Below are 18,567 nucleotides of genomic sequence, written 5' to 3'. Positions count from 1 at the left end.
GAGAGTCATGACTGAGGTGTGTGTGTGTGTGTGTGTGTATGAGAGTCATGACTGAGGTCTGTGTGTGTGTGTGTGTGTATGAGAGTCATGACTGAGGTCTGTGTGTGTGTGTGTGTGTGTGAGAGTCATGACTGAGGTCTGTGTGTGTGTGTGTGTGTGTGAGAGTCATGACTGAGGTATGTGTGTGTGTGTGTGTGTGTGAGTCATGACTGAGGTCTGTGTGTGTGTGTGTGTGAGTCATGACTGAGGTCTGTGTGTGTGTGTGTGTGTGTGTGTGTGTGTGTGTGAGTCATGACTGAGGTCTGTGTGTGTGTGTGTGTGTGTGTGTGAGTCATGACTGAGGTGTGTGTGTGTGTGTGTGTGAGTCATGACTGAGGTGTGTGTGTGTGTGTGTGTGTGAGAGTCATGACTGAGGTCTGTGTGTGTGTGTGTGTGTGTGTGTGTGTGTGTGTGTGTGTGTGTGAGAGTCATGACTGAGGTCTGTGTGTGTGTGTGTGTGTGTGTGTGTGTGAGAGTCATGACTGAGGTCTGTGTGTGTGTGTGTGTGTGTGTGTGTGTGTGTGTGTGTGTGAGTCATGACTGATCTCTGTGTGTGTGTGTGTGTGTGTGTGTGTGTGTGTGTGTGTGTGTGTGAGTCATGACTGAGGTCTGTGTGTGTGTGTGTGTGTGTGTGTGTGTGTGTGTGTGTGTGAGTCATGACTGAGGTCTGTGTGTGTGTTTGTGTGAGTCATGACTGAGGTGTGTGTGTGTGTGTGAGTCATGACTGAGGTGTGTGTGTGTGTGAGTCATGACTGAGGTGTGTGTGTGTGTGTGTGTGTGTGTGTGTGTGTGTGTGTGTGTGTGTGTGAGTCATGACTGAGGTGTGTGTGTGTGTGTGTGTGTGAGAGTCATGACTGAGGTCTGTGTGTGTGTGTGTGTGTGTGTGTGTGTGTGTGTGTGTGTGTGTGTGTGTGTGTGTGTGTGTGTGTGAGAGTCATGACTGAGGTCTGTGTGTGTGTGTGTGTGTGTGTGTGTGTGTGTGTGTGTGAGAGTCATGACTGAGGTCTGTGTGTGTGTGTGTGTGTGTGTGTGTGTGTGTGTGTGAGAGTCATGACTGAGGTCTGTGTGTGTGTGTGTGTGTGTGTGTGTGTGTGTGTGTGTGAGAGTCATGACTGAGGTCTGTGTGTGTGTGTGTGTGTGTGTGTGTGTGTGTGTGTGTGTGTGTGTGTGTGTGTGTGTGTGTGTGTGTGAGAGTCATGACTGAGGTCTGTGTGTGTGTGTGTGTGTGAGAGTCATGACTGAGGTCTGTGTGTGTGTGTGTGTGTGTGTGAGAGTCATGACTGAGGTCTGTGTGTGTGTGTGTGTGTGTGTGTGTGTGTGTGTGTGAGAGTCATGACTGAGGTCTGTGTGTGTGTGTGTGTGTGTGTGTGTGTGTGTGTGTGTGTGTGTGTGTGTGTGTGTGTGTGTGTGTGTGTGTGTGTGTGTGTGTGTGTGTATGAGAGTCATGACTGAGGTGTGTGTGTGTGTGTGTGTGAGAGTCATGACTGAGGTCTGTGTGTGTGTGTGTGTGTGTGTGTGTGTGTGTGAGAGTCATGACTGAGGTGTGTGTGTGTGTGTGTGTGTGTGTGTGTATGAGAGTCATGACTGAGGTGTGTGTGTGTGTGTGTGTATGAGAGTCATGACTGAGGTCTGTGTGTGTGTGTGTGTGTATGAGAGTCATGACTGAGGTCTGTGTGTGTGTGTGTGTGTGTGTGTGTGTGTGTGAGAGTCATGACTGAGGTATGTGTGTGTGTGTGTGTGAGAGTCATGACTGAGGTATGTGTGTGTGTGTGTGTGTGAGTCATGACTGAGGTCTGTGTGTGTGTGTGTGTGAGTCATGACTGAGGTCTGTGTGTGTGTGTGTGTGTGTGTGTGTGTGTGAGTCATGACTGAGGTCTGTGTGTGTGTGTGTGTGTGTGTGTGTGTGAGTCATGACTGAGGTGTGTGTGTGTGTGTGTGTGTGAGTCATGACTGAGGTGTGTGTGTGTGTGTGTGAGAGTCATGACTGAGGTCTGTGTGTGTGTGTGTGTGTGTGTGTGTGTGTGAGAGTCATGACTGAGGTCTGTGTGTGTGTGTGTGTGTGTGTGTGTGTGTGTGTGTGTGAGAGTCATGACTGAGGTCTGTGTGTGTGTGTGTGTGTGTGTGTGTGTGTGTGTGTGTGAGAGTGTGAGAGTCATGACTGAGGTCTGTGTGTGTGTGTGTGTGTGAGAGACATGACTGAGGTCTGTGTGTGTGTGTGTGTGTGTGAGAGTCATGACTGAGGTCTGTGTGTGTGTGTGTGTGTGTGTGTGTGTGTGTGAGAGTCATGACTGAGGTCTGTGTGTGTGTGTGTGTGTGTGTGTGTATGAGAGTCATGACTGAGGTCTGTGTGTGTGTGTGTGTGAGAGTCATGACTGAGGTATGTGTGTGTGTGTGTGTGTGAGAGTCATGACTGAGGTCTGTGTGTGTGTGTGGGTCATGACGGTGGTGTGTGTGTGTGTGTGTGTGTGTGTGTGTGGGTCATGACGGTGGTGTGTGTGTGTGTGTGTGTGTGTGTGTGTGTGTGGGTGGGTCATGACTGAGGTCTGTGTGTGTGTGTGGGTCATGACAGTGGTGTGTGTGGGTCATGACAGTGGTGTGTGTGGGTCATGACGGTGGTGTGTGTGTGTGTGTGTGGGTCATGACGGTGGTGTGTGTGTGTGTGTTCCAGGTGAAGTTGCGCTGTAGGAAGGGCATCCCCTCCTCCCTCAGGGCCAAAGCCTGGCAGCTGCTCTCTAACAGCAAGGAGCTCCTGGACTCAAACCCCGGCAGGTTTGAGGTATTGCTGCTAACCAGCTTTTCTCTTCTCACACTTTCCTTCTGCAAAACTGGTGGTGACACAAACACACACAGTTCCTGTCCTTCTTGCTGACTTTAATTAGGGTCATTGTTTTCTTGAATCAGTATAATCATAATAACAGATTTTAATCTCAAAGTTCTTCTGTGAACAGCAGGTACTTCAGTGTAACTGAAACTGAAATTCATGCACTGGGGGAAAAGTTGTGGTTCAGTAGACTAATTAAATCTCCAGGGGTGTTTGTTGGTGAGCGCAGGCACAGAAATGTCCGCAGCTCTTAATCTTCTTATGATGGTCTGTAATCCAGCCTGGCTGGGGTGGGGGGACCGTGTCTGCCCTCACTGCCAGGCCTATGTGTCTGGGCCTGGGCCTCAGTCTGTCATGTCTACAGAAACATTCCTACATTCTCTGCTTTCCCTTAGACCCAGACATGCTTTGTTATTCATACTCATTCCTGCTCCACTCGGTGCTGATCCATCTGGACGTGTGCCTTACCCCTGCCCAGTCAGAAATACCCTGACCTTTTCATTTCACCGTGCTCTCTACAGGAGCTGGAGCGGGAGCCAGGGGACCCTAAATGGTTGGACATAATAGAGAAGGACCTTCACAGACAGTTCCCCTTCCATGAGATGTTCGCTGCTCGCGGTGGACATGGGTAATAATCCTGTTATGAGGGTCAGGCAGTCTAGTGGCGCTGTGGTGGGAGTGTCATTCACCCCGTCAGTGTTGTCTGTTCTGGAACCTCAGCGTGCATGTGTGCGTGCGTGCAGCGTGTCTCATGTCTGTTGGCCTTGTGGACCTCCAGGCAGCAAGATCTGTTCCGGGTGCTGAAGGCCTACACAGTGTACCGTCCCGAGGAGGGCTACTGCCAGGCCCAAGCTCCCGTCGCCGCTGTCCTGCTGATGCACATGCCTGCCGAGGTGAGGCGCCGCCGGGGGGAACCCAGAGGGCGGGGTGGATGGGGGGGGGGGGGGGCAGGGGCAAAGAAACGGGCTGTACGTTTTCCTGATCTGTTTTCTAACACATCGATTCTCCCATCGTTTAGCACGCCTTCTGGTGTCTGGTGCAGATATGCGAGACGTACCTGCCTGGGTATTACAGCGCCGGACTGGTGAGTTAACGGCCGCGCTGCATTACTGTCCTGCACCCCCCTCCCGAGGAGTGATTAACGCCCCCCCCCCCCCCCCTCCACCTCCACCCCTGTTTTTTCCAGGAAGCGATTCAGTTGGATGGAGAGATCTTCTTCTCCCTGCTCCGACGCGTCTGTCCCATGGCCTACCGTCACCTGAAGAAGTTCAAGATCGACCCCATCCTCTACATGACGGAGTGGTTCATGTGTGTGTTCTCCCGCACCCTGCCGTGGGCCAGCGTGCTGCGGGTCTGGGACATGTTCTTCTGCGAGGGTAAGACGTCGTCACACGCCGCGCGCCGGTGGCCGTGACTGAGCGTCGGCTAACGCTGTGTCCTCCTCCCCAGGGGTGAAGATCGTGTTCCGCGTGGGCCTGGTTCTGCTGAAGCAGATGCTCGGCTCGGTGGAGAAACTCCGGGAGGTCCAGGGCATGTATGAAACCATGGAGCGCCTCAGGAACATCCCCCCGGAGTCCATCAGAGAGGATCTCCTGGTACAGGAGGTACGCGCACACACACACACACACACACACACACAGTTGTCTCAACCTACTCTGACTCACTGACACGAGTCCAGTGGGTCAAGTGACGATTTGCTGCTAGATGTGGTGTAAGGACTTCCTCTCTGTCTGTCTGTCTGTCTGTCTGTCTGTCTGTCTGTCTGTCTGTGCGTGCAGGTGGTGTCCCTGGCCGTGACCGAGGCTCTGATTGAGAGGGAGTGCACCATTCAGGTTCGGAAGTGGCGGGAGTCGAGGGGCGAACTGACTCACCAGCCTGGCAGGAGGCTCAACGGTACGCGGGCCATCCACGAGCACAAGCGTCGGGCCTCAGCCATCAGCTCTGGGGGGAGCTTCTCCTTCCTGGGATCCATCCCCCCTCCGGGGCCCCTCCGGGCCTCCTCCAGCCTGCTTTCCCTCCCCGGCTTCCGCAAGTCCAAAACCCCTTTCTATCCTCAGAAGAAGGGCTCCTTCTCTGGGGGCTCTGGGCTTGAGGCCGCGCATCCACTGAATCCCTATGCACCATCTTCAAGCCCCGCCTACAAACCGCCCATGTCTGGGGCTTCTGTAGCCAGGGCCCCGGGCGCTCCGAGTCCTCTGGTTGGCTCTGGTCCGGGCCCCTCGACCGGCCCCTCCCAGACCTCTGCGCAGAGTGGGCCCGGCGCGTTAGGCCCTGGACAGCACACGGCGCCCCAAACCCTTGCTCCCAAAGTCACGTCGGAGGAGATCACACCCACCATCCCCTCTCCCACCGCCAACAACACGCCTCTGCCCCCGTGCCCAGATGGAGACAGGGGAGGTACAGGAGGAGAGGAAGACAAGAAGAAGAAGAAGAGCAAGGACGACAAGAAGAGAGAGAAGGAAGAGGAGAAGAGGAAAGAGAAGGAGAAGAAGGAGCGGGAAAAAGCTGACAAGGAGAGACAGAAGAAGGAGAAGGAGCGGGCAGAAAAAGAGAAGAAGAAAGACAAGGGTAAGAAAAGGGACAAGGGGGGTGGAGAGACAGAAGGGAATAATGGAGCTGCATCACAGAGAGATTCGGCCTAGATTCCTCCGCCATTACAGAGAAGAGGACCGGGACACTAGAGACCCCCAGGAATGAATAGGAAAAAGATGTCTGCTTTTACAATGCATTTTGAAGACTACATGGTCATAAGATCAATTTGGAGATAACTGGATCCTGGTTTTATTAACACCCCAGGGCTGTATACACCCCCCCCCCCCCCATCCATCCACCATGCAGCTCCATGCTTCTTTTTTCGATAGGTTGGTTAAATGGGAGATGTTACCTTATTCAACAGGTGCGTGGGCTGGTGGCTGAATGGACCGCACCAGATCACAGAGCCGTTTACTCATTTGGGTTTTATGTTTTAATTCTGTGGGTAATGTTTTTTTTGGTTGTTTTTATCAGACATTAACCTGGTGGACAGACACACCACTGGACATTGTTTTGGGGTATTTTAAATTGGGCTGCCATAGATTGTGTTGGTAGTACACGCCATCACCCCGTAGGATCCCTGAGTTGGGCCCTAGAATTCCCTGTCATGTCCTGTTTGTGTGATCAGATGTCCACCCAGAATGCCTGCAGAAGACAATTTAGTGAACAGTCAAACCCAGGCACTGAAGGCAGTTATGGTTGGTGGTGCTGTTATTGGATGTTTGGGAGGATCTATTTATTGTAGTGTTCATTGTTAAGTAGTGTGGGAGAGTGTGTGCCTTTGTAATGTTGTTACTGTTCAGTGTTGCCACCCAGTCTCTTCCTCTCTTTGTTCCTGTTTTTGAGACGCTTGCCCCCACTCTTGATCCATCGTCTTCTGACTAGCGACAGGAATATAAAACCCAACTGGTAAATGGAGAAATGTACACTGGGATTAGGTAGGGTTTCAAAGGTGAAATGAACATTGGGCTACAGTCTGAGCCTTGAAATACACTTAAAACATTGATCAGGAAGTCATCCTGACTAGTAGTTAAAGCTACATGTTGACTCCCTTCAGAATGACATAGTGATAGAAAAACCCATTCATTTCATAGTGATAGAAAAATCCATTCATTTCATAGTGATAGAAAAACCCATTCATTTCATAGTGATAGAAAAACCCATTCATTTCATAGTGATAGAAAAACCCATTCATTTCATAGTGATAGAAAAACCCATTCATTTCATAGTGATAGAAAAATCCATTCATTTCATAGTTTTTATTTCTCTTCAGGCATCTCTTGAGTATGTTTACAGTGGGAGATTATAGATACTGGTAGTTTAGTGAGAGAAGGCCCTTAAACAAAAACGCCGTGTTGTACTTTGAATGAAGACTGAATCTGACACTCAGACCAAATAAACATCTGTCAATCTTTAGGCTTGAGATTGGTATGTATTTTATTTAGCTGGATATTCACATGGTTGAGGCTTTTTGTAACTAAACCATGTGATCTAGTGATCTATTTGGAGTGATTTGAGAATGAAGGATTTAGTTTGCACTGCCCCATAACAAAGGACTACTAAAGTTTACCGTTCCTGTTTGATTGGTTGATAGCTACCTAGGTAAGTAGTTAGGTAGGTAGTATAATCTAATCCGGTTAGTTTAAACTCTGACCCCTGCACCTCTAGGACTTATAGGAAGGCACTTATTGCTGGTCTGGTCAGGTGTGTCAATGTAGCATTAACCTCTGAACTCTGACTTTTGGGCTCTGTTGTATTTATGTACAAAGTTGTTTAATTTAATCAGATATTATATATGTATTATTCTTTATTTTGGATCTGACTGGTATTTTTCTATATGAGTAAAGGAGGCCTGATTGACTGGAATGCCGGCTGGCTTTGTGATGCCCAGAGTAAGAAGGATCATATTGAGTATTTTGTTCGTTTTTTTTTTTTTACAGGAATGGCTGTTGATTTCATTATTGCACATTTGTCCTCTAATTCTAAGACCGCAGATCCTATACATGTCTTTATATATTTCAAGTTTACCATGTTCGCTGTGGGTAATAAAAGGTCAGAAGTTCATTTCTTTTTCAAGCAATTACCGTATCACAGTATTAAACAGACATTGATTAAAAACCAGAGGAAAGGCCATACACTGATTAATTAAGATTCACATGAACATCTCAGTTCTGACATAATCTGATTGAGCGGAAGGTCATAAGTACTGTATACTATACTGGGAAGCATTTGGTCAGCTCTGACGATGGTTGTAATTAAAGATCTGATGTTGTCTGTCTTTGTCACTCCAGTATGTTGTGAAGAACCACATAATGACTTATTCACTAACTCCCTAACCCGTTCGCGCAGTGTTAAAAACATAGGCATACTGTACTAAAGATGGCACTAGATGATTAGTGCTCCTTTGTTAATGTGATGACATTTTCTGATGGAAATCATTGTGATTACACTTTATTGGGCAGGAGAATAGGGACTTCACACACACACATACACCCCCCTCTCACGCCATTTCTTAAAAGCCAAGGTCCTGCTTTCCTGCCTTTTTCCCTTTACTGTTTTTGTCCACTTGTCTCAGATATAATTTGGTTCAGAGTAGATTCGGTGAAGATGAATTGAGCCAGTCTATGCAAACCATACTGTTCCCATACTGTACCCTTCAGGACCAATCAGTATAGAGCAATATTTTCGATGCATGTTCAAATAAGCCTCTCTCACTCTTGCAAAAGCCAGTAGTTGTTAACAGTCATTTAGGTCCAGAATGCATTTCCGTATTGGTCCTGAAAACCTTTTAATTGTGAATGTTACCCTTGATTCATTTTTTTTTTTTTTTTTTTTTTTAAAGGTTGATGCTTTTCTGTTCTGCCATGGTTTCTCCGCTGCTGTATGTATGTTTTCTGTGGTTTTAAGTTTACATAGCGAAAATTGATAATGTAAAGAAAATCATAGATAATTCATTCCATAACTGCAGAAACAATATGTATTTAATTAATAAAGAATGACAGTTGTGACAAATAATAAACCATAATATATTAAAGAACGCTGTTCAGCTTTGCATTCTTGTTTTACCTAGATAGGATAGCGATTTTTCTGGTAAGGTTTGTATTCTAAGAGGCGGATTTCAGCCTAGTATTAGCCCAATGCAGTTTGCACCTTTCCCTCCGAGGGTCGGTGTGAAGCTACCAATATAAAACTTATGTTCATTTAATTCCAGTCCTGGAAAAAAGATGCGGAACTGTCTGCAGTCCAGCAGGGGGAAGTGAATATGTATGACTCCTAAATGACAATCTGCAGTGATCCAAACATTACAATTTTTGGTCGCCGTTTTCATCACAAAATAGGCCATCCAAGTGAACGAGAATGAACATATTTGCGGTGGTACGAGTCCATAAACGTTTGCAGAAATATTTTCAGAATAGAGTGCGATTCCAGATCCATATTAGTGAGTGCAAACCCACTTCACCTATCATACTACGTGTATATAACTGTCACGCAGACCTACCTGAACAGCATAGCTTTCAGCCAAAAAACTTCCATCAACCCAACTTTAATTCCTCAGGTACGTTTTTGGATTCGCAAGCATTTCAGAGATATAATAATGCTTAGAATTTTTTACTTAATGGGTCATTCCTGGGATTCGGTAATATTTCAACTTGGACTTACATTTTTTAACTACATATGATTACATTTCTAAATACCCCACATTATTAGGCACATACCAAACCTTCAAGAAATAATATTTTCCCATCTCAGGGATTAAAGACTTTTTATGATTTGCACACCTTTTTTTCTCGAACCCGTAACGGACAACATTTAGTTTAAACAGGATTTTAAACAAAACTTGTTATAAAACAAACATCTACCTACTGCTCATGTGTCCCTCATACCAATTCAATGACTTCAAATGTAAAATGTATGATAATTTTCACATTTGCATGTGATGGAAGATACAAATATCCAAATTGTTTGTCCGTGGTCTCTTTATTTTAGTAAGACATTTTTTTATTTAGATGTTTCACTAAAACCACAATTTTACTGTGTTAGCCCTTAACATTTCAAGTGGTAATCAGCAAGAAATGCTTAAATTTTTTATTGTCTTCCTTATTTTTTTCCCCAAAAATATGAATGTGACAGGGTTGAGAATACTGTGATGGGGTTGAACACTGTAACAGGGTTGAAAGGACACTTTGGCCTACTTTTAATTTGTATTTGTTTAATACGAAAATCCCTCTTTGAGACTCAAACAAAACATTATTTGAGTTTAGTAGCCCTAGTTTGGAGAACCGTGCATTATACAATTACACATGCTCTAAACTAATTTTCTACTCTCAACTTATGATTCTTCTGCCTGTTGCACTTCACCTTTACAGTGGCTGTCATGGCATCTCTGGCATATGTTCAGGACTTTGTGGTGGAGTGCTTATGTTTTGTAATGCTTCTATTCTTTCCTTGCTTCTTGTGTATGCTGCTCTCCACTCTTTACGCCTCTGACGCTGTGCTCTCTCACTTAGGTCACTAATTTTTTCTTTCTTTCCTGCCTCAACATTCCTTTTCCATCTCGGCCTCTCTCTCTCAAGGTACTGTGCCCTTTTTTCTGGGTCAGCATCTCTGCGTGCACGAAACTGCCTTTGCCTCTCTGCTGCTGATGTGGGTGCCATTTCTGACCAGGATGCTTGTTGAAGTTTAAGTGGACACATTACATCAAATATTTTATCTATAACAAAAATATGAGTTATGATTTTTGTAATAATATATTTAATGAAATTACATTTTTAAATTGAAATCATTGATTAAATTAAGTGAATAACTCAACCCTGTCACAAAGTTTACAACCCCGAAACAATGACATATGTGACGGGGTTGAGTGTGATGGGGTTGAGTTTTTTTGCTCAAAATGGCCACTGCTCTTAATGTGGTGTATAAGAGTAGGCCACATGGCAGCCAATGAAATAAGTATATTTTAGATTTCTATTGATTAAAATAAAATTTTAAGTCCTAATTTTTCATCTTAATTGTATGTGATGGGGTTGAGTTGATAAGCTTGACAGTACCCTCCCTGACTATAATAGACCTAAAAAAATTTATAAAAACTGTAATATCACACCTTCTGCACCATGTTGTTGAAGAGAGCTGAATGATGCAACTTGCTGTAATTGATGTCACATATGGGTGGAGTCTAAATTATAATGTGCGGAGAATGGTTGGCGTGACAGGGGTGAGTTCAGACTGAGGGACATAACTTTATAAGTTTTTTTTAATCAAATATCTTGCATTTAAAAAAATATATATTTTCAAAAGCAAAGAAAACAAATAAATACTTGCATTATGGCCAAAAATTATAGACACTGTGCACATTTTATTAATTATTTAGTACAAATTCAGCGAAGAACCTCAGGGACAAGACAAAATGCTTGCTGTTAGACAGAAATATTATTTTTTTTTATGATAAAAATTATTTAAATGTAATAATTATTTGTATTCCTTATAAAGGACATACCAAAGTATTGTGAAAAGCTTTTAACATTTCATTTTGGTGAACCACCACTTTCAAAAATCTAAGGGACTGAAATATTACCGAATCCCAGGAATAATAGCTTGGTTAGTTACGGTAAAAATAAATCGTAATGGACTTAAGGATAAAGTGGTCTGTAGCCAAATAGCAGAAATGCACGCTACACGAATGTAGCTCGAGATTTATTAACCATTCTGGTCGTCTAGTGATGGACATGCTTCAAATATAAGGAAATGCCATTTCAGTACTCAAGTAAGAAAATGGTACGTTTCTAATATTCTGTAATGAGATTCTTTCGTACAGCAAACCATATTTAGTAATCCTAACATCTAGCTATAGGTACTGTTAAGTGTAAGTAACATGCACACGTTAGGCGAGGGCAGAAAAACCATAGGAAAAAATTGCCTTTTGGAGCGGCACGTCCAAATATTCACTATGCAGATTGGGTACAGTGTTGTCTAATCAATGTAATCTTAATCTGTAGATTTCTTCCTAATTCTCACCTTCTAGGGAGTTTTTCCTAGCCACTGTGCATCAACCCAGTTGTTGCTAGCTCTTTGGGCTTTCAGGCTGGGTATCCGTAAAACACTTTGAGACAACTGCTAATGTAAAAAGGACTTGATAAAATACATTTGATTGATTTGCTGTACCCTATTCTGGTGTGGAGTAAACAATGTGAAGTTAAATTCAATGCGTTGTAATTGTGCAGCTCAGCCAGTGTCACCTTTTCTGTCCCTCGATAGTTTCGCAGTCTACGGATACTACAATGCTGTTGATCGTGTCTCAGAGGATTGCTGTTCCTGCCCCCTGTGCAGAAAGCACATTAACTTGACATCTACCAACCCTGTTCTATCAATCCCACTCCCCAAACCACTAATGAGGAGAGACACTAGTGTACAAAAGATAAGATGTTTTATTCACAGTTAGTCCCTTTTATTAGTTACAGAGGAGTTTCTGACAGGTAAGAAAGCTAGTCCAGATGAAGAGAACCAAGACACATATAGAAAACAGAGCTGAAGGAAGTAAGGAAGGAAAGAGAGAAGGGCGAGGATACGAAGAAGAGTATGTTTTCTTTCGGTCCTTTCACTTCTCTTTTTGTAGCCTTTCTTACTTCTTGAGGAAAAATCTAGTCGTCACTTTAAGGAGACCATATTTTTTTCTCTATCCTCATTCCTTAGTATAAATCTCCTCTCTTCCCAGTAAATAATATCTACAATATTGGTTTGGTTTGTTTCCCCCATCTGAGGGTTAAGGGAAAGTGAAAGGACTTCCAGGTCAAACCGGTGAGCTGTTGCAGTCAAGGAAAATACTGGTGCGCCACTTCACATTAGGGTTTACACATTCATACCACAGCAGCAGAATATAACTTGCTGTGTGCATTTCTCCAAACAAAGAGATTTGAGAAACAACCAACTATAGGAGGAAGAGATGAAAAGAGGAAAGGAGGAAGAGGGTTAAAGCCAGGGAAAGTGGGTGAGTAAGAGAAAGAGATGGAGATGTTGAAAGATCATTTTTATTGAAAATAATCCCTGATCCCCACAAACAGACAAAGACAACCCATAAGCAGCCACACTCTCACACGAATGTCTCAGAGCAGAGACACATCTTATAGAGAATCTGTGTGAAAGAGGCGGAGCCCATGAGCACACACAAAGAAAAGAAAGGCGGGATAGAATAGCAAAGAAAAAAGAGAGGAGCAGGAAAGGTAGGATGGCAAAGGGAAGCTGTTTTCTTTTTCTTGTCTTCTAATTCTTTCTTTACTCCTCCTTCTCCTCTCCGTGTGTGATGACGTAGCAGATGTTCTTGTAGTCTACGTTGCCGGCCACATCTGGGGGGAAGGCGGCCCACAGGTTCTTCATCTGATGGAAGAGGAGAGGAGGTAGATCAGCCACTGGAGAGGTCATGATTTTTTACCTCAACTACATTGTCCCAATGGGAAAATTCAACAGGACGAGAGGGAGTGATGCTGCTTCCACATGAATAAAAATATACATTTAACAAATCGACATGGCTCAGAACTGACAACCCACAGAATAACATCCTACCATATTTCCCCGCCTCCCGCCCACCCAAATAGTTTAGACGTTTGTGCCTGGCTTGGCTGTGATTAGATGGCTGAACGCCTGAGGGTCAGGTGTCATTCCAGTGTTGAGGGGACAAAATGTTTATATCAGTTAAAGTTTGCTCATAGGCACACTGTAGTAAAAATATATTCACCTCTTCTGCAGTGAACCTGTCACACTGAGTTGTCAGGAGCTCCTGAAGGCTAAAGACAAAAGACAGACAAAAGTCAGGAGCATTCACGTAGCTAGGGATTTAGATATTAAGTTCACTTATTACCACAGTAGTTCAAAAGAAAGGAGAACATGCTCACAAGTCCTTCTTGATGAAACCGGTACCCTCGGGGTCCAGGACTTTGAAGGCGCTAACGATGACGTCCTCGGGATCAGCACCTGAGAAACACAGAGATGTGTCACTCACAGAAACACGTGTGGCTTGGAATGCCGTTAACACGTAGAGCTGATAATGCCCCGGGGTCAACCTGTTGGTAATGTGTCAAACTGAACTCGTTAGAAAGAAATGAGTCGAGTGTGCTGCAGAAATACATAGAGGAAGTGAATGAAAGACCCACCCTTCAGCTTCTCCCCGAACATGGTGAGGAAGACGGTGAAGTTGATTGGCCCGCTGGCCTCCTTCACCATGGCCTCCAGCTCCTCATTCTTCACGTTCAACTGGCCTACAGAGCAAGGAGGGGTTGGAGGTTAACTAACACCATTTCACATGTAGAGTACAGCCAAGACATGGTTGACATAACAAGGCACATTTTTGAATGGTAACTATGAATGCTCACCCATTGAAGCCAACACATCCCTCAAGTCATCCTTGCTGATGATACCGTCTCTGTTCTGGTCAATGATTGTGAAAGCCTGGGAAGGGGGAAATGAGGGAGGGAAGAAGGTAGGGAAATGGGGATGGAACGAGGGAGGGAGACAGATAAGGTCTGTCAGTCAATGAACAGCAGTCACCAGTCTGCCCAGCTGTCCTCACTGTGTGACAGGTGGAGGAACCGAGGCTTCAGTTCAACCATGTATCATCCTGTTTTGCATTCAGATTTGAGACACCTCTGCTGACAATGACCGTTTAAGTGTCAGGTGCAGAATATTTATGTCCCAACGGTATTTAACTCTTGTTAGGCGTTAACTAAAACGGAAAGAGGAAATTGCAGGCCTACCCATTTTGGTGACGTGTTTATTAAAGGAGAACTCAACGTAACACCGTTAATGTCTTCCCTGCCACTGTGTTAGCCTGCCTCTGGGCCTCGTCATTTATCTCTGAAATCCAAGATGGTCGCCATAGTTGATCTTCAACTTAAAAAGGCTGCTGATGATCACCCTATCCTGACTCACACACGTGTTAAGCCTGGCCCAGTGATCCTGTCAGACATTCCCTAAGAGACACTTAAGAAGCGTGGTTCACTCACAGCGTCAAGACTCCCCCCCCCTGCCCCCGTCAAAGCGCCCATATCCCATATCAACACTTTGGAAAACCCACACCCCATCATAATACAATCTCCTGGTGCACCCCAATGCCAGATCACTATTCCCTGACCGCATTTGTCATTTTGACCTTTCAGTCATCTAGCAGACATTCATAGCCAGAGTCATTTCCAGGAGCACGTTCCGTATTCCCGGGAAGGGGATGTTTTCCCCTTGCTGGCTCGGGGATTTAATCTAGCAACCTTTCATTTACTGGTCAGTTGCTCTAACTGCTAACTGTCTGCAGCCCATCATTCTGTGCGCATTGTAATAGAAATCCTTATTTTACACCCTGTTCTAAATGCCGTTTTCCCAACTCCCATCTGTATTCATTCAAGTACACCAAAGTGTCTTCCAAATGTTAGACATCAGAAGTTCTAGAAAAATTATACATTCCCCTTTTTTACTTACTGCACACATAGGTTTCTACATGGAACCCCAAAAGGGTTCTATCTGGAAACTATAGGGGTTCTTTCTGAGACCCCCTAAAAATTCTACAGGGACAGCTGGAGCTGAACTCTCTTTTTTTACACCCCTAACCTCTTTGCCTTGCCTCCCCCTTTCTCCTGATGTCCCAGACCTTATGCCCCCCTCCCCCAAGCCACCCTGTCCCCTGTGAGCTGGCTGGCAGCGAGGGAACAGTTGCCCTGCCATACTTAAACATGCAGCCCTCAGCAGTAGAAGACCTATAATGAGAGGTTGACTGACAGCTGAAGGCTTGGAGAGCTTTAGAAGGTGCCAGAAGCGCAAGCGCTTTTCCTTTTGACATTCTTCACTTTATTAAATTGGGAGGGGGAACAAGAAAAATAGCAACTGGAATGGAAATTGGCCCACTATAGGCCAGCCCCCAAAATCTAATTTTGGGGTTCACTCCTTTAATAAAAAAAGAAAAAACAGAACACCCCGATTGACTTGCACATGGCTATAACGGTATTCATTTAGCTGATCTGCCTGTCTGTTTCAAAGTTGGTGACTTTTTCAGCCACTCTACAACAGAAACAGTAAGAGGCGTACAAAGTATGAAGTAAAAGTTCTCTGGGTTGGCTGGGTTCAGCTGTTTTCACAAATATAGAGAGCCAAATTACCAGGAAAAGGGAGTTCATAACTAACCAGTGATCCATCAAATCAAAAGGAAGGCAAAAAAATATAAATGAAGGTCTTATTAGTTATGAACTCCCTTTACTTGGTCATGTCGCTCTTAATTAGAAATGTCTCTAAACTGGTGAACCCAAATACTTTTAATTTACTTCGGGAACTCAGGAAACAGGCGACAATAATGACATTTTAGTTCAATGGTGTAACTGCGAGGAGGTCGTGTGTGGGGTGTTAGAGAATCCTCACCTCCTTGTACTCCTGGATCTGGCTCTGCTCAAACATTGAGAACACATTGGAGGAACCGCCGTCTGTTGCTCCCCCCCTCCTCTTGGCCTTCTTTGGTGCCTGGAAGACAAACACATCAACTTCTTAACAATGGCTCAACAATTGGACCTTCTTGGTTGGTTCACGTCGCAACTATGTCTTTCAGGAGCCCTGCTAATGCCTGTTGACCTCAGTGTCAAGCTGTTCCTGGCCAGTGATAGGTGAGTGGGTGTCCTAATGTATGTAGGTTCAGTACAGAACACTTACAGTACACCTGTTATGTCTGTGGAAGTGAAAATCCTGGCACTTTCTTATTCTGGTTTAACATCACTGACTGGTTTTAGAACAGTTCAGGAACAACCTTCCTCTGGCTCAGGACAGAGGAGGTTGTTTTTGAATGTTCGTTGATTAGATAATGTTACCGTCATTCTCAATAAGTAGCATTTGCAGCATCTCTTATAAAGATCTTGTCAATAAAGTGGTAACAACATGATTCCATCCTGTGAACCAAATAGCGTCTCCAGGATCCGCATCAGGCCCCGCCGAAAGTCCAAAGTACAAAAAAAAAGACATTAGCAAAACGCATAAAAGGGAAAAACCAGAGAATCTGGAATCGCTGTATTATTCCTAGTGGTGCAGCGCTGTCGTTCCGTGTGGAGGCTCCCCACCAACATACAGAGCAGCGAACAGGTAAACAGCCAGGAGTGAGGGCCGATGCTACTCACCATCTCTAGACGGTATGTGTGGAGATTTGGAAGGTCAACAAGAGAAGAGACTGATGTGAAGCCGCAATATAACCCTATTGCCGGGGGTCTTATATACCTCTGAGCGCCGCGCTAACTTTAGCCACAGCCTCAAGTTTGGATTGGGATGAGAGGCAGAAGGAGAGAGAGAGAGGGAGCGATGGATAAGTTGGTAGCAAAAGTGAAGCGACAGGCAGAATGAGGGACAAGCTATCACCTTACAGGAGATCAGAAATAGACCCGGGAGTCTTGGAATGAAGTGAACCCAATGCAACAGGGAGAGAGTCATAGGGTTAGAGTGGCCACGTGGACTAATATGGACATTCAGGACATAAGAGGCTGGATAGACTGCTGGCCTGACCATCCTGCTATTCCCCCACCCCTCCGCCGTCTCCATCACCCTTCAGTGTGGCACATCAACCCTGCATTAGCTTTTTCACAAACATTTTCCATTCAACGATTTGGAGTCCGCTACAATATCACAGATGTAAAAACATCAATATTTAGCCGTCTGGGTCTTAAGTATGTTTTCATATTCACCCTACATGTACTTGAGCGGGTGTAAGATATTTACCTGTCCACATTCTACAGAATGTCCAGATATTTTCACAGGGAAATGGAACAGAATTCATTTCCTTTCACTTAACTGCACTCTGATAATGTTAACAATATTTTGGGGATAGTGTTGTACAATGATTGTGAATATTAGATCATTTATCTAATTTATACATTCATGGTGCAAGTAGGAATGTGGAAAGGCAAGTAGGTCACTGGTTGGCAGATTTGAAAATTGACATATCATAGTTGGTTTACCTACACACTCACCCACATTCTTAACCAGCCACCTGCCCACTTGCCTGCTTACACAGCTACCTGTGTCTATCTGCCTAGGTGCGTGGTAAGATAGATGTAGGGGGGTGAATTGGTAGACAGACCGAGAGAAAGATCAATAGATAGCTAGATGATAGAGAAATGTTGGTGGGTAGGTAGACAAATAGACAGACTGACTGAAAGATATAGGTAGATTGGTAGGTAGGTAGGTAGTCGGGACTGTGGGTAGCTAAGTAAACTATGATACATGTATTTTAACATCTACCATTAAAGAGTTTTATTACCAGTGACAGGACGGCTGAACATTCCCTGAAATGTCAGGCCAGTAACCTTTGACAAAAGTCTAATCAAATTAAACTCTGAACAATGGCCTTTTTGGCTCAGGTTTTATTATGGGTCCTACTTTGGTGATGCCCTCAGACGTGTACACAATTTCGTCTGTTTTCATAGTGACACACACACACACACACAGTGCTTTCCCTCCCTCAAGTTTACTCCCAATGCCAAGTTGGGGAAAGTGGCAGGAGGAACTCTGAGGAGAATATATACTAGGGACAGCTGAGAGAGTTTAAAATAGCAGAGCCAACTCGACTGTCCCCAAACTCCCCAAACGCCTCCCTCCAGCCCACCCCCTTAAAAAAGAAGTCACTCATCATCAATTGAAAACTGCCCATCCTTTTCAGTTCATCCGCTCATGTCAGTTATTTTTACATGTTCTGATCATTTCTGTTATGGCTGTCCAGTTTGTTTATTTTTCCACAGAGCTTCCCACTTAAGCCCACCACGCTCTTAGTCCGTACTGGTTTCGGTGGCTGCGGTAATTTGGATTAGATGGCCCTTGTTGTTCTTCTGGGAGACTATGGTAAAGCCAGTCACCTGCCATCGCCAGGCTGTGTTGAACTATGACCTCATATCTGCCTTATTATCGCCAAGGTGACACAGGGGATGTGACATGACATTTTTTTAATTCTCCCTTCCATTTAACCAGATATGTGACATTCATATGAGGTCTGGACTTATGATGTACGATATGTGATGAACACCGTTCAGAAATTGGACCCCATACTTCCTTATATAGAGTGCTTGTTAGACCACTTTAGTGGTGCAGAGCCAGGTACTGCAGGATTTTGTCTCAGCCATCAGATCATCTTAGTGATTGACTAAATTCAACACAACTTCTCATTCTTGTGGGTTAAA

General features: G+C 44.7%; 2 protein-coding genes across 4 annotated transcripts in view; one reads left to right on the top strand and one right to left on the bottom strand.

Annotated features, from left to right (window-relative positions):
• The window catches only part of LOC105012968 (TBC1 domain family member 10B), a 25,583-nt gene extending 20,034 nt beyond the window's left edge, over window positions 1–5,549 (top strand). For 2 of the 3 annotated variants that reach the window (XM_029123455.2, XM_013135893.4), the window contains 7 exons: window positions 2,708–2,815; window positions 3,382–3,488; window positions 3,639–3,753; window positions 3,879–3,944; window positions 4,047–4,236; window positions 4,310–4,464; window positions 4,639–5,502. In XM_029123455.2, the coding sequence (XP_028979288.2) occupies window positions 2,708–2,815; window positions 3,382–3,488; window positions 3,639–3,753; window positions 3,879–3,944; window positions 4,047–4,236; window positions 4,310–4,464; window positions 4,639–5,502 (1,605 nt within the window). Of the gene's footprint in view, window positions 1–2,707; window positions 2,816–3,381; window positions 3,489–3,638; window positions 3,754–3,878; window positions 3,945–4,046; window positions 4,237–4,309; window positions 4,465–4,638 lie in introns of all 3 variants that reach the window. The other variant, XM_020051219.3, reaches the window with a different exon arrangement.
• A 6,847-nt stretch (window positions 5,550–12,396) lies between these two features.
• mylpfa (myosin light chain, phosphorylatable, fast skeletal muscle a) lies at window positions 12,397–16,628 on the bottom strand. Its single transcript, XM_010874162.3, has 7 exons — window positions 16,522–16,628; window positions 15,779–15,877; window positions 13,753–13,828; window positions 13,534–13,638; window positions 13,276–13,354; window positions 13,119–13,167; window positions 12,397–12,760 (listed from the first exon to the last, which is right to left on the bottom strand). The coding sequence occupies exons 1-7, from the start codon at window positions 16,522–16,524 to the stop codon at window positions 12,659–12,661; spliced, it is 513 nt and encodes a 170-aa protein (XP_010872464.1). The 5' UTR covers window positions 16,525–16,628; the 3' UTR covers window positions 12,397–12,658.
• Window positions 16,629–18,567: the final 1,939 nt, after the last annotated feature.

Source organism: Esox lucius, chromosome 11, assembly GCF_011004845.1.
Source record: "Esox lucius isolate fEsoLuc1 chromosome 11, fEsoLuc1.pri, whole genome shotgun sequence".
NCBI lineage: Eukaryota > Metazoa > Chordata > Actinopteri > Esociformes > Esocidae > Esox > Esox lucius.
This window is presented reverse-complemented; position numbering and strand designations above follow the sequence as displayed.

Coding starts and splice junctions, on each gene's coding strand:
- mylpfa (XM_010874162.3), bottom strand. Junction 13,829..15,778: donor AGATCCAGGAGTACAAGGAG/GTGAGGATTCTC, acceptor CCCCCTTCCCAG/GCTTTCACAATCATTGACCA. Junction 13,168..13,275: donor GGTTTCATCAAGAAGGACTT/GTGAGCATGTTC, acceptor TTTTGTCTTTAG/CCTTCAGGAGCTCCTGACAA.